General features: G+C 42.4%; 1 protein-coding gene across 7 annotated transcripts in view; it reads right to left on the bottom strand.

Moving 5' to 3' along the window:
- HDAC6 (histone deacetylase 6) overlaps window positions 1-12,927 on the bottom strand; it is a 40,659-nt gene that overhangs the window by 18,396 nt on the left and 9,336 nt on the right. For all 7 annotated transcript variants that reach the window (XM_087925697.1, XM_087925696.1, XM_087925695.1 and 4 more), the window contains 9 exons: window positions 9,267-9,351; window positions 8,574-8,614; window positions 8,384-8,480; window positions 7,423-7,520; window positions 5,707-5,811; window positions 5,104-5,172; window positions 4,779-4,905; window positions 3,559-3,624; window positions 2,082-2,141 (listed from right to left, as the gene is read on the bottom strand). In XM_087925697.1, the coding sequence (XP_087781823.1) occupies window positions 2,082-2,141; window positions 3,559-3,624; window positions 4,779-4,905; window positions 5,104-5,172; window positions 5,707-5,811; window positions 7,423-7,520; window positions 8,384-8,480; window positions 8,574-8,614; window positions 9,267-9,351 (748 nt within the window). The remainder of the gene's footprint in view (window positions 1-2,081; window positions 2,142-3,558; window positions 3,625-4,778; window positions 4,906-5,103; window positions 5,173-5,706; window positions 5,812-7,422; window positions 7,521-8,383; window positions 8,481-8,573; window positions 8,615-9,266; window positions 9,352-12,927) is intronic.

Below are 12,927 nucleotides of genomic sequence, written 5' to 3'. Positions count from 1 at the left end.
CTAGGGCTACAGAAAAAGATCTTAGGTCCGTCCTGGCCACCGGCACTCCCACACTTGGAGACACTTAGACTCTTTCTAAGTCAGGTAAATCCAGCCCTCATTCTCAGTAAACCAGCTGTGGCTTCAGGGATGGCCTAAGGTGGGCAGCCAGTCTACTTCATCAAATTATTCATCAAAGCTGTCATCGGTTACCATACCATACATAAAGTTCTAAAGGCATGACAAGACATAGAACCTCATTTGACTCCTCTTACAACAACCTGGAGGCAGGGGTGGGATTCAAAATTTTTAACAACCTGTTCTGTGGGTGTGGCTTAGGTGGTAGGCGTGGCTTGGTGGTCATGTGACTGGGTGGACGTGGCTTGGTGGTCGTGTTATTGGCTGGGTGTGGACAACTCAACATCACTCACATTGAGGCATGCATCTCCTCACCTAGCCTCTCATGACTGTGGGGATGCTGCAACCGTGGTAAGTGTGAAAAATGGTCATAAGTCACTTTTTCCAGTGTCATTGTAACTTTGAATGGTCACTCCACACAAGCAAAGTAACAGCAAAGGAGGAAAAAAAAAACTCCAGAGAAGTTCCAGAGACAGGAACACTAGTCCTGCCAAGAATGTAATAAGGGTTAGCAGAGAGGCAGTTTCTGTAAGCAACACCAGAATGTTTCTTTCCTGCCTTCCTTACAGGATTAGGCCAGTAATTTCTTCTAACAACCGTTCTCTGAACTGCTTAGAATGTTAACAACCGGTTCTAGCGAATAGGTGCGAACTGGTAGAAACCCATCCTTACTTGGAGGTCTTACAAGCAGGACAGGGGGTTAAACATTATCAAACCTCTCCACTCTTCCAAAAATATTAGCGATCAATCATTCTTTCTTTTTCTTGCAGAATTGGTCAAGCATGTTTATCAAGAGGACAGTTTTGTTCTATTTTACAACCTTCCTTGCCACAGTTGTTAAGTGAATCACTGCAGTTGTGAAGTTAGTAACACAGTCGTTAAATGAACCTGGCTTTCCCATTGACTTTGCTTGTCAGAAGTTTGTAAAAAGTGATCACATGACCCAGGGACATTGCAACTGTCATAAATAGGAGCCAGTTGCCAAACATCTCAATTTTGATCATTTGACCACATGGATACTGCAACAGCCCTAAGTGTGAAAAACAGTCATAAGTCGCTTTTTTCAGCGCCATTGTAACCTCAAATAATCACTAAGTCAGCTGTTGTAAGTTGAAGACAACCTGTCCTTGCCCCCTGACACCTAATGCAAGTACATAAGCTGTGGCAGGTATATGAGTTGCCACTGAATTGCAATTTTAATATGACATAAGGGAATGTATGAAAAACCCCAAGAATAGTCAAATAATGACTGAATTATTTTTTATTGAATTTCAATTTACATTAGTGTCTGCTCACTTCTTGCCTAGTCTATTTTTTTAGCCTAGAGCAGTGATGGCAAACCTTTTTGTTGTGGTGTGCCGAAAGTGTGCACATGGGCAAGAGTGCATGTGCTGGCACCCACAATGCAATCTGTCCCCCCTGCGCATGCGCACACAACACCCCCCTTTACCTGCACTGGAAGCGACAAAACAAGCCCGTTTTTCAGCCTCCAAAGGCTGCAGAGGCTTCCCTGGAGCCCCCGAGATGGCAAAAATGGCCTCCCCCGGGCTCCAGAGGCCCTCTGGAGGCTGAAAACGGGCACTTCCGGCATTTCCAGAAGGCCCGTTTTTCAGCCTCCCGAGGCTACAGAGGCTTCCCTCAAGCTTTCGGGAGGGCGAAAATGGCCTCAAATGGGCTGAAAATCAGCTGGGAGGCACGCACATGCGCAGTGCAGGTAAGTTTGGCTGGGGCTCGCGTGCCCGCACAAATGGCTCTGCGTTTCACCTGTGGCACGCGTGCCATAGGTTCGCCATCATGGCCCTAGAGCTCCACGGTAACTGGTTCCCAAAAAGTTTGCCTATCTCTGCTCCAGAACGTAATTGTGACTTTAATCTAGGGTACCAGGAAGAAAATAATTGCAACATCTAAAAATGGCTGAGAAATGCTCTGGGGGGGAGCCAAAAAAAAAAAAAAAGCCATCTTACCTTAGGGTCACCAATTACAGCATCAAAACCTGCAGCAACCAGGACCATATGGGGTTGGAACTGCAACAAAGTACAGTAAGAGCCAGAATAAAATATCCAATTGGGAAGCCAAGGGAACAAATACGTGGAAATACCCAGAGTTCAAGAACAAGACCAGAGAGTAGCTCTATGCTAAGGATTGTTTGTTTGGGGATACTTTTATATAGAACAATTCTCACTGGGATGCTACTTTATTTTTGTATTATGACATGACAGAGGATGAAGCTGCTTTAGAGGACTGCAGTGGACAGGGGAGAAGGAAAAAATGGAGGGAAAAATGCTGACTTCACCCAATTTCTGCTCCATGAAGCAGGAAGAAAATTTTCCAAAGGATTTGGGTAGACCATAAAACTCAAACAGATGACAATGACATCCCCAAATTTATGCAGGCTGTAAAGAAGCTGTCAGCCAGAAGAACAGAATGGTACAAAAAAGAAATTTTTAAACTGAAGTTGCATGGGCATCTGTCAAAGATTTTTGGATCCTGCACTTGAGTAGAAGGCTGGATGAGATGGCTAGATACATTCCAACTCTATGATTCTACACATTTCGCACAAACAATTCCTAATACTGCACAATTCCACCTGTGTTTCAATTAAAGTAGAAGACCAGGCCTTTTTAAAAATTAAATTTCTACACCACCCATCTCATCTAAGTCAGTGGCCCACAACCTTTTTTGTGCCGCTGCCCGGTACCGGCATCACAAAATGATCTGCGGCCCGGTACCGGTATCAGCACGCATGGCAAGGCAAGGCGAGCCGAGTGACCGGCAGGCCAGCCAGCTGTCCCCTGCTTTTCCCCGCCATCTTCAACTCCTCCTTTGTACCTTTGTCGATGGGCTTCGCTCGGGACGGCTTCGGGACGGTCGCTTGCTCGCCTTGCCTTGGGTGCTGAAAGAATCCTCGCGCCTTAGTTTCATTTGAAGCCCCCCCCCCCCCTCGATGAAACTAAGGTGCAAGGATTCCTTCAGGACCCAAACGCTGCTTTCCAACTGGAAAAGCTCACCCGGAAGCACTTTCTCATCAAACAAGATGGCACGCCCAGCAAACCGGCGGCCCGGTAGGAAATGTTCCACGGACCAGTACCGGTCCGCGGCCTGGTGGTTGGGGACCCCTGATCTAAGTGACTCTGGGTGGCTTGAAACAACCTACTGTTTTAGATAGTTTGCTTCTATGTAGCAAGAAAAAGAGGAAGGCATGACAGTCAAGACCAGCTCTTGAATATATTGTATTGATAATGTTAAATAGCATGTCATCTAGCAAAGGATTAAAAAATGCTTCTGTCAGCATTTCCTACTGTATGATCCTGGATTACAACAAGCTGTTTATGATCCTGGACTACTTTTTTGGACAATTATAACTATACAAATAAAAAAAATGAACCAAGAAATAGATTCGATTGTCCATACTTTCAAAATGCTGTATGCCTCACGGCTTACCTCTAAGGCCACCGGTAGCAGGACATGTAAAAAGGCAGAGAGGTAGTCAGCATCCCTCATTCCTGTCTAAAGGGATAGAAATAAAGGAGTTTAAAGCAACACATACGCACACATACAGCATGGTCATTTTATCTAAGACAGCAGCTACTGTTGATGTAACATAGGAACAATAAGGAAGGTCATAAACTTGGATAGATCTGATATTAAGTACGCTAAAAGAAATCATATCCAAAAACTCTTGCTTGTTTGTTCTGACATAGTGTGATGTGTGCATCCATCTTAAGAAAGAAACCAAGCTGTAATCTGTAGTCATGGTTGGTAATAGGTTTCTGAATCTGAGCTCATTTCTAGATTCTAAAACACAGGGGATGGATTCATGAACTACATCAGAAGGGGCAAACTCTTGTTGTCGCAATATCGTCACGTGACGTATCGTGACTTTCCCCCCCCTTCGCTAAAACAGGGGTGGGTGTGGCCAGCATGTGACGCATCTAGCCCGCGGACCGTGAGTTTGACACCCCTGAACTACACTAAACCACAACCCAGTATGCTAAATCACAAGGTAAGTGTTCTGAGGTTGGTTTACCATGATGAAAAAGCACACTGTACTTGTTAATGGAAAACTTGATAGTTTACTATTCAGTGTGAACCCACCCAATTGAGACTTATTCAAGAACTCCAAGAACAGGGTTTGGAGCGATATGTGAACTTGGTTTATTAGCTGTAAGAAGCAGAGTAGCACTGGGAGCCTATACTAACAGGTCCTCATACCAGTGGCTACTGCAAAGGGCAAATGCCAAGAAACTGCAACGGATGGAGAGATTTTTCTAATCTGAAGCCTGTCTCACCCCCTAAAAAAACTACATCAGAGTTTGAACTTAGATCCATATACAACTTTGATTCCCTCTTGTAACTAGGCTACTATATATACAAGCAAAATTAGGGACCTGCCTATTTGTAAAAGATGTTCAGCTCCCCCAACTTTTGGCCCCAGCAGTCAGGAGAGTCATTTGAGATACCGAAACCATAATAGGTAACTAGCCAAATGGCTCTATTTGCCATATTTGAGAGCAACTGCTCTCAAAACAACAACAACAACAAAAAAACAGGGCAACATGCAAGCAATTTTAGTCAGAATGGAGAACTGCCAAATGATCATTCCCGGCAAACTCAGCCTACTGTGTCCCTACCCCCTGGGAAGAGTCCCTACTCTTCCCTACCTGGTTCCAGGGCACGTTGATGTTGTATCCCTCTCCCCGACCTCTGCCCACTGCGTGACTGTCAGATTCTGGAAGGTGGGGCCAGAATTTCCCTCCTTCGTAGCGATGGATGGAGAAATAAAGGATGCTAGGAAAAGCAGTCACGGCAGATTCAGCAGTGAAGAGAAACAAAGCCACTAGCCAAGCCCCAGCCCTCTGAACCCAATCTGGGTGCAGCCTCCATTTAACCCCAAACTGATTTGCTCCGCTTTTGCCAGCTCTCCTCATGCACTATAGAATGTCCCAAGTTCTCCAGTTAAATAAAGCTCATCCCTTGATTAGGCACCTGGGATTCTCCTCAAAGAGATCTTGAAGGCCTTGCCCATGGTGAACATCCCAGTCAACGATCAGCACCCTGGAAGAAAAAGAAATGCAAACGTAATGTATGAAAAAGGAAATACATGAAAGGTAGCATCTGAAAAAGTAAGCTAGCATCAATCCTGTCGCTAGCATCTCTTCGAGGAGTCATGGAAACTGTAGTCCTATGGTGGGTTGGGAGACATCTCAGCTTCCTCACTAAACTCTGCCAAAGAGTTTCCTCATAAAAGCAGTGATATTGTCATGACCACTGACACAAGCATTGTGTCTAAGTTCTAGGGGCAGTAACAGAACAGAAATGATTGTTTAGTAAATGTTCAATGGAAGACCAAAATGGATTGCAACTGGGTATTAAGACACATCCTCCAAAAATTGAGGTGTGTAGAATGACTAAGACCAGTTGTTCAAATATCTAACACTTTGTACTTGTATTCAGCACCTTGGCTTATCCTCAATCAATCAACCAACGTAATGTAGAGGAATGGAAGGTCAAAGAACGTTGGCTCATGCTTGTGGCAAACTGTCCAACAACCAGCCTTAACTGTTACCTCTCCTCTTCATAGGTACTCACCGCTCCACCCCCAATTTCTGTCGGGCATATTGTGCTGCAATGCCTACGTTGTTGAACATGCAGTAGCCATTCATCTTGTTGCAGTGGGCATGGTGTCCAGGAGGCCTGAAACCCAAAAGACACAGTGGCGCAATTTAGAGCTAGAAAATCAAAGCCCAGCCATCGAGGAAAAAAGAGTGCCTAAATGTTAATGTAACTACAGTGCAAATTTTCAATTGCATTTTGAATCTTCTGCTCTAAATGATAAAGAAAGCATGCTTGGGCCACCTTTTCCATGTGCCTTCAAGGACATGAAGTTCAAAAAGAGTGAGGAGTCACTCTGGCTACTTTCATATAAGGTTCTTACAATACTGTGTATGTGAAAATGTTCATATGAAAAAAAATACATACATTAAGATCTGACTTATTTTTGATTCAATCATCATTTTTCTCAAATCCTCTCACCTTTTCATTAAGAGAGGAAGATAGCAACACAATGCTTTGGGTTGTTAATTCTAAGATGGGTGAATTCCATCACTTATTTTCTTTCTGGAGCGGCTGGACTATCATGTGCATCCTCCAAAAAGAAGCACATGTATACACACCAAGTCAAGACACTGACAATTCTGCCTTTACAGGTAGTCCTCCACTTACAACCACAACTGGGCCCAGAATCTCGGCTGTTGAGTGAAGTGGTCACTGAGATGCCACATAACCGCTTTGCTTAACAACCACAATTCCAGCTCTCCCTGCTGCAGTCATTAAACATCCCCTCCAAAGGGGAAAATGCTAGTAAATGCCAGTGCTGTGAACTTTTCAGAATGCTGGCATATGATGACTCTGTAAACCGCTTAGAGAGGGCTGTAAAGCACTATAGAGCGGCATTTAAGTCTAAGTGCTATTGCTATTCAGTAGCATTTTCATCAGATTTTAGGACCATTCCTCAGGCATATGGGAGGATTTCCCCTCTCCTCGATGGAAGGGGAAATCCTTGGCTTGCTGGGTGGAATTCACCTCAAATCCAACCCCCATTCCATTTGCAACCTTCTCTGTCAGCTTCCCGGATGACTTTTTGGGCAAGCAAGCAGAGAAAATTGCAAATGATAATTACATGGTCGCAAAGCACTTAACAATCACTCATAAACGTGAATATGTTACCAAGTATCTGAAATGGGGTTATGTGATCAGAGGGGAAGAAACACAATATTTTACAACGGCTAGAAGTGCTTTACATTCTGATGCTGTGGTGAACGGTAAATGGTTGTTAAATGATCAGTTTGTAAGTCAAAGACTACCTAAACTGGGTTATCCACTAGGAATACTGCCCTAATTTTTCTCTTCCAGTTGCTTTACTGTAGTTTTACCCTGCTGTTATTTAATGCAACCTTCCCTGTGTGATGCCCTCTAGATGTGAACTGGATCCCAGAATCCCTAGCCAATATGGTCAACCAGATTCTAAGAAATCCACTGGAAGGCAGCGGATTAGAAAGTATGTTTTGTAGATAAGGGAAATATCTTCTCTACTGGCTAAAGGGCAAGAAATAAAAAGATAACAAATACAAGTTATATTTCTGGACTTGTTGTGTACACAAACCACTATGAGAATGTGCCCCTTCCCTTACTGCCAAGGGAGCTATCAAATGGTAGATATACCACCTGACAGGCATGGCAAGGGGCACTGCGTTACTGTTTTGAGTCAAGCAAAAATGAAAATAATAATCTCTATTTGCACCTTACCTGACCACTGCCAGCCCATTACGGAGTTCTCCAGACCACACTTTCTCCACAAGTTGCAAAACAGAACCAGCAGCAAGGCAGGCACAGCGGTAGAAATTCTTTGGCAGGAATTGAAAATCAGGTTAGCAAACCCTACCATAGCATCAGGGTTTCTCCTGATGCTGATGAACAGATGGAACTCCGGAATCCCACTAAATTGCTTGTTCTTAGTTCCACCACCCTCCTCAGAAAAAGCAAAACAAAACAGGACAGAGATAGATGTTTTTCATCTGGAGGTGCAAAGAAAAAAAACAACCACCCAAGAAGCCCTGAATCCAGTAGCAAGTTGTATTTAATAATGTATAATTAGCTATGGGTGAAATTATAGGATCTGAATAATTTCTTGTTCCATCTACTATACTAAATTTTTTTTTATTCTAGAAATGGGTTTTAAACACACTCCTTCCCTTTTTAAATAACGTCAGAGGAAACATTCTCTAGAATGGAGAACTTTATTTACAAGGATCAGAAATACATAGCAATGGAGAAAAAAAATGTAAGATATGGAAAACCTTACAATATCATTTCTGTTTTTCCCTGTTCCTAGATCTCCCTTCCCCAAAACCGTAATGCCTTATTTCTGTAGAATTTCACCTCATGTGCCCATTTCTCCAAGAATCCTCCATAAGAAGATGCCAGAACATGATTGTAACACATTGTTCCATCAGATGTGCTGCTTTGCAAAGTATTTATACAGTATAAATTACACCCATCACCTTGGTTTTGCCCCTTGGATATTAGGCAAGCGTATGTGTAACACAGCCTTAGAATGAGCGGCATTCCCCCAGTCAGTTCTGCTTGCAGTTCAGAAAAAAAAAAAATCACTAGAAGTTTCCAAAGTATAGCTTGCCAACTCTGCACCAAGCACTTTGGTTACAAAAGGTAGACGTTTCTGCCTAAACATAACTCTGAAGATACTCACTGGATGCAGGTAAACAGAATCAAAGGTGTCCGCCAGAGACCTTAACTCAGTCTCACTCATTGTTTCAGTCGATTTCATGAGGGTCAAGTATTCTTGACTGTTAAGAAAGAGATATTCACATGTTCAGATGCAGCTCAGTCACTGCCTCCCCAGCCCTCAGCTCTGCCACAACTCCAAGATTTGCTTTCACCTGTGAGCCAAGAGGATCTCTTCCTCAGAAATGTCTCGGCCCTGAAAGGAGAGAAAAAAAATAAAAATATTTCATTCTCTACTGATTGCTAATCACATGTTCATTCCCTGACTTCTTCAAGAACCTCAGGACATGGCATAGATGTCTAACTCATCCCTCCCCAAACACTGATTCTCTAATCTGTGGTGGGAAACTTTTGGATGGTTGGGGGCAGCCCTTAATGGTTTGAGGAGACCAGACTAGGTGGGCTCTGACAATTCAGAGGCAACTGGGGGCAACTTTTTCCGTGGGTTTTTTGGGGGTGGGGTAGAGGAGAGATCAGGCTAAGGTTTTGCTAGATACTAAATTTAATTAATTTATTTATTTAAAAGGCCTTATCTGTTAGGGCAAGGGTCTTCAAACTCGGCAAGTTTAAGACTTGTGAACTTCAACTCCCAGAATTCCTGAGCTAACATGACTGAAAGAGGAATTCTGGGAGTTGAAGTCCACAAGTCTTAAGTTTGAAGACCCCTGTGTTAGGGGAACCAGGCTCTTTTTATGCTTCCCACCTCACAATAAAGACAGAAATGGAGCTAAAAAAAGAGTTGGGTAGAGCAGCAAGTTGCCTACTTCTACTCTAACTACCGCATCACTGCAATGTATCCTGAACCTGTCCACAGATTCTTGCTTCTTCTCATCTGCTCCCTCTCTTACCATCACTGGGACACAACGTTCCAACAGTTCATACTGAAGCAATTTGTCCCTAATGGTCACCAGTCGCTCTGGGCATTCTGGGAAACTAGAAAAAAAAGACAACAAAGGGCACATGTAGAGAGAGAGATCAACATCTCATTAACTCGGGAGGCAAGTAATGGAGTTGAGATGGTTTGGAGAAGAAACAAGGGTGGGCTGGCAATCTTTCTCCAGAACCCATTCTTTATCTGGATAATTCAGGAATGCAGCAAAACAAGCAAAAAGGGAGGAAGAGGGAAGCGTGAATAATGGTTGCAGTGGGAGAATGGCAGAGAGCTTTTAAACCATTGTAATCAGTATCATCATGACAGGTGGAGCAGGGTGAGAGCAGGAGGAAATAAAGTGCAAGGGAAGATAGTAGGGCTACAAAAGTTAATGCTAGGAAGCAGAGGCCACATTCGGGAAATAATCTGGGAATGCTTGTGAGAGCAAAGTCCTTTGAATCTGCATAAACGAGATAGTGCAAAAGATGATAATTTACAGAGGATCTGGAAATTCGCACACATATATTAATAGGGCTGAATTTTCCACACTGAAAGAGTTTCCAGACCTTATGGTGAAGGTGCAGTTTGGGGAATGCCCTGAAGCCAAGTATGTAGCTATTTCTTTATGACTTCTACTGATAAGACCTTATGCCCACTTGGCTGAGAAGCTAGCTCTGCGCTTTTCACCCTTCTCTCTCTCAAAACAACTAAAAAACCTATAGGATCAGGTCCATCTGCTGCTCATGCGGCACTTACATCAACACAGTTTCCTTCAGAGGCAGAAGAACAAGACAGCTCAGAGTTTCCAGGCAGTTCACTGGAGGCAATGTTGAACAATCCTAGCAGAATAATCCTGACCATGCTGAAGGACAACATATTGGGAGAAACTGCTTTGTAGAATTTCAGCGTTCTTGTGAAGCACAACCACAGACATTTGATTTGTTAAAACATCTGTAAAAACTCCCTCCTAAAATGGACCTAGCTAGGCATATTTTCAAAGTGTGATCCAAACAACATGCAAAATCTGCTGTAGCCTTTGAATCGACAGAAGTTGTGTGTGCCTATTATAGCTGCTATGAAGCAAGGACATTATTTATTTATTTATTTAGAAAATTTATATTACCGCCTACTCGCACATGGCGACTCAAGATGGCTTACAAGGACATAAAAACACAATATTTTTTTAAAAAAGAAAAATAATAAAATAATACGCATTAGCTAAGCAATGTGAAGCAATACTGAGAGACTCTTCATATATTGATAGTGCTGTCTTTTTTAGATTCTCCATGGAAATAACATTTTGGAACTAGGCATGAAATCAAAAGACTTATACTGCTAAAAAAAATCATTAAACAAAACTGTACTCACTAAGCCAAAACTAAAATCTAACCTCACTGACTGCAATAGGAATAATTCCTGCTACATCTGCTAGGAGTGGAAGACACCTCATGTTTAGCCAACAATTCTCCATGGGCCATATGGCAATTTTAATGTGCGCCTTTCCAATCCATAAGTGGACAGAAAAGTATGCCAGCATAATTTGGGCTGTGCCAATTGCCAAGCAATAATCTGCGTCAGTAATAAATCTGGTGAATAATCCTGCCCTCAGAGTTTTATTGGAGGAGAATTTAAGGACAATGATTGATGGATTTCCTGGCCATGTTTCCTCCCACTACACCCAACTGGTAGGACAAAACACCACGAGTCTACTTAATGGGAACTGAGCCTGGGTGACCATGGGCGATAGCTTGGGACGGAGGTTTTAACCACCTTTCATACTGTCCATTTCCCCAATGCCTGTCACGGATGTGCCCACCTCAGTAACCCCGTCACTCAGGTGGTTTGTTAATATGGTCTGCTGGTCTTAACATATGCCCAAAGGTAGCCTTGTGGCATGAAAGAAGGATGTGAAGTGGAAGAAGGGAGGGAACTCATAAGAGTTCTCCTCTACTTCATCCCAGGTGCACCTTCCTTCTCCCAAGCCTGTTTATCAACCTGGTTTTTTAAAATTTTTATCAGTCTTCCAGAAAGCCAGTAGATCTAAGCTCAGACATAAATTGGGCAAGAGGTCATAGGTATAGGAGAGGAGCTGGAAGAGGTATATGGATGCACATCCTTCCTTTTGCCTCACCCTGCACCTAAAAAGAGACACTGACAGAATTCTTATTAATTTCATGTTACTTTCCAAATGTCCCAAATCAGCCAAGTGCTGGCAATGCTGACAGGAAATAATTGCAAACTGAGAAGTATCTTAAAAATTCACTCAGTGTCACTGGAGTAGGTAACTGGTACCTACTATTCAAAGCAATAAAAGCAGCAAGAAGTATGGCCACACAAAAGTTTTTGTCTCTCACTGAGAAACCTGTAATGTACTCATGTGGTTCAGAATCAGACACACGGCTGATAGCCAAGCTCACTTCTCTGATTAAAATCAACCTTGCAGCAGAACACATTTGTTCTATTTTTTAAAAAAGTTTTGCTGATCTTTCAAAAGATCAGTAAAAAATTTTTTTTTTAAAGAAAAATCTATCGTTCTTCCAGAAGAACACTAGCCTATGTTGATGTGTCATGAAGCATTGGTCAAACATGAAGGATGCTACATGTGGCGGCAAAAGAGAGCTAGATAGTTCTCAGCCTCTGATCATATCACCTCAAACACACAAAATGAGGCAGTGCAGAATGTTTGTATGGTAATATTTATGTCAAGATAGAAAGAAAAACTCTATTTTAAAATCAAAACAGTTAAATATGAATGTTAGCTATCCCCAAAGGTGACTAAGATAAGCATCTTTATGCTGAAATTAGGAACATGAACGAGTCCTCTCTTGTATGCCCGAAGCAGATCTTTTAGAAATATTTCTAGACCTTGTCAAAATCAGTTCTTCCTAAACTGATGCTCACAAATATTTTGACTAACACTCCTCCTCCTCCTCAGCATCTGGTGATAGCTGACTGGGAAATAATGGAAGTTGTCCACTACATCTGGGGGCAGTTTGAAAAGGGCTGTTATGGGGCTTGTAAATGTAAATAGCAAATTCACTGATATTATGAGGAAAGAGAAAGAATGATTTAGAGCTGTACAGACTGGAAATTGCAAACACAGAAGTGCTGATATAGCGCTCTCACAAATTTAGAACACCTATATATAGAAAAGAACTTTGAAAAGGTTATTAACTCCTTTCCTATTCTAGTGAAGATAGCCATTTTCTAGAAGCATGGAAATTATCTTCATTGTTTATACTTTGGGCCTATTCAACTTGCAAAGGACAAAATAAAACCTGAAGTAGTATATTATTTTAAAAATCATTAATCCCTTTGCTTTGTTGATTTTGCAAAATGACTCTAATATCATCAGAATGGAATAGACATCACTTTCACAAGTTAACCCCTATGCTTCTCTAATGCTTTCATAACCTCTTCTTCTAGGTAGAATCTACTCATTTTATGTAATGTGGTTAGGAAAAGATGCTATAAGTAGGCACCTATAGGTGTACCAGAGATGCACCAGGTGGAAACCTAGAAAGGGCATTTTCAGTGGTAGCTCCGGACTTTTGCTTATCCCTTGAGCTCCAACTAGTTCTGACCCTATCATCATTTAGGAAACAAATGGAAGCCATCCTCTTCTGTGGACATTTGGG

This window comes from Pseudonaja textilis, chromosome 2, assembly GCF_049901715.1.
Source record: "Pseudonaja textilis isolate UNSWEBS1 chromosome 2, rPseTex1.2, whole genome shotgun sequence".
NCBI lineage: Eukaryota > Metazoa > Chordata > Lepidosauria > Squamata > Elapidae > Pseudonaja > Pseudonaja textilis.
The sequence above is the reverse complement of the archived record's forward strand: the minus strand, read 5'-3'. Positions and strand labels throughout refer to the sequence as shown.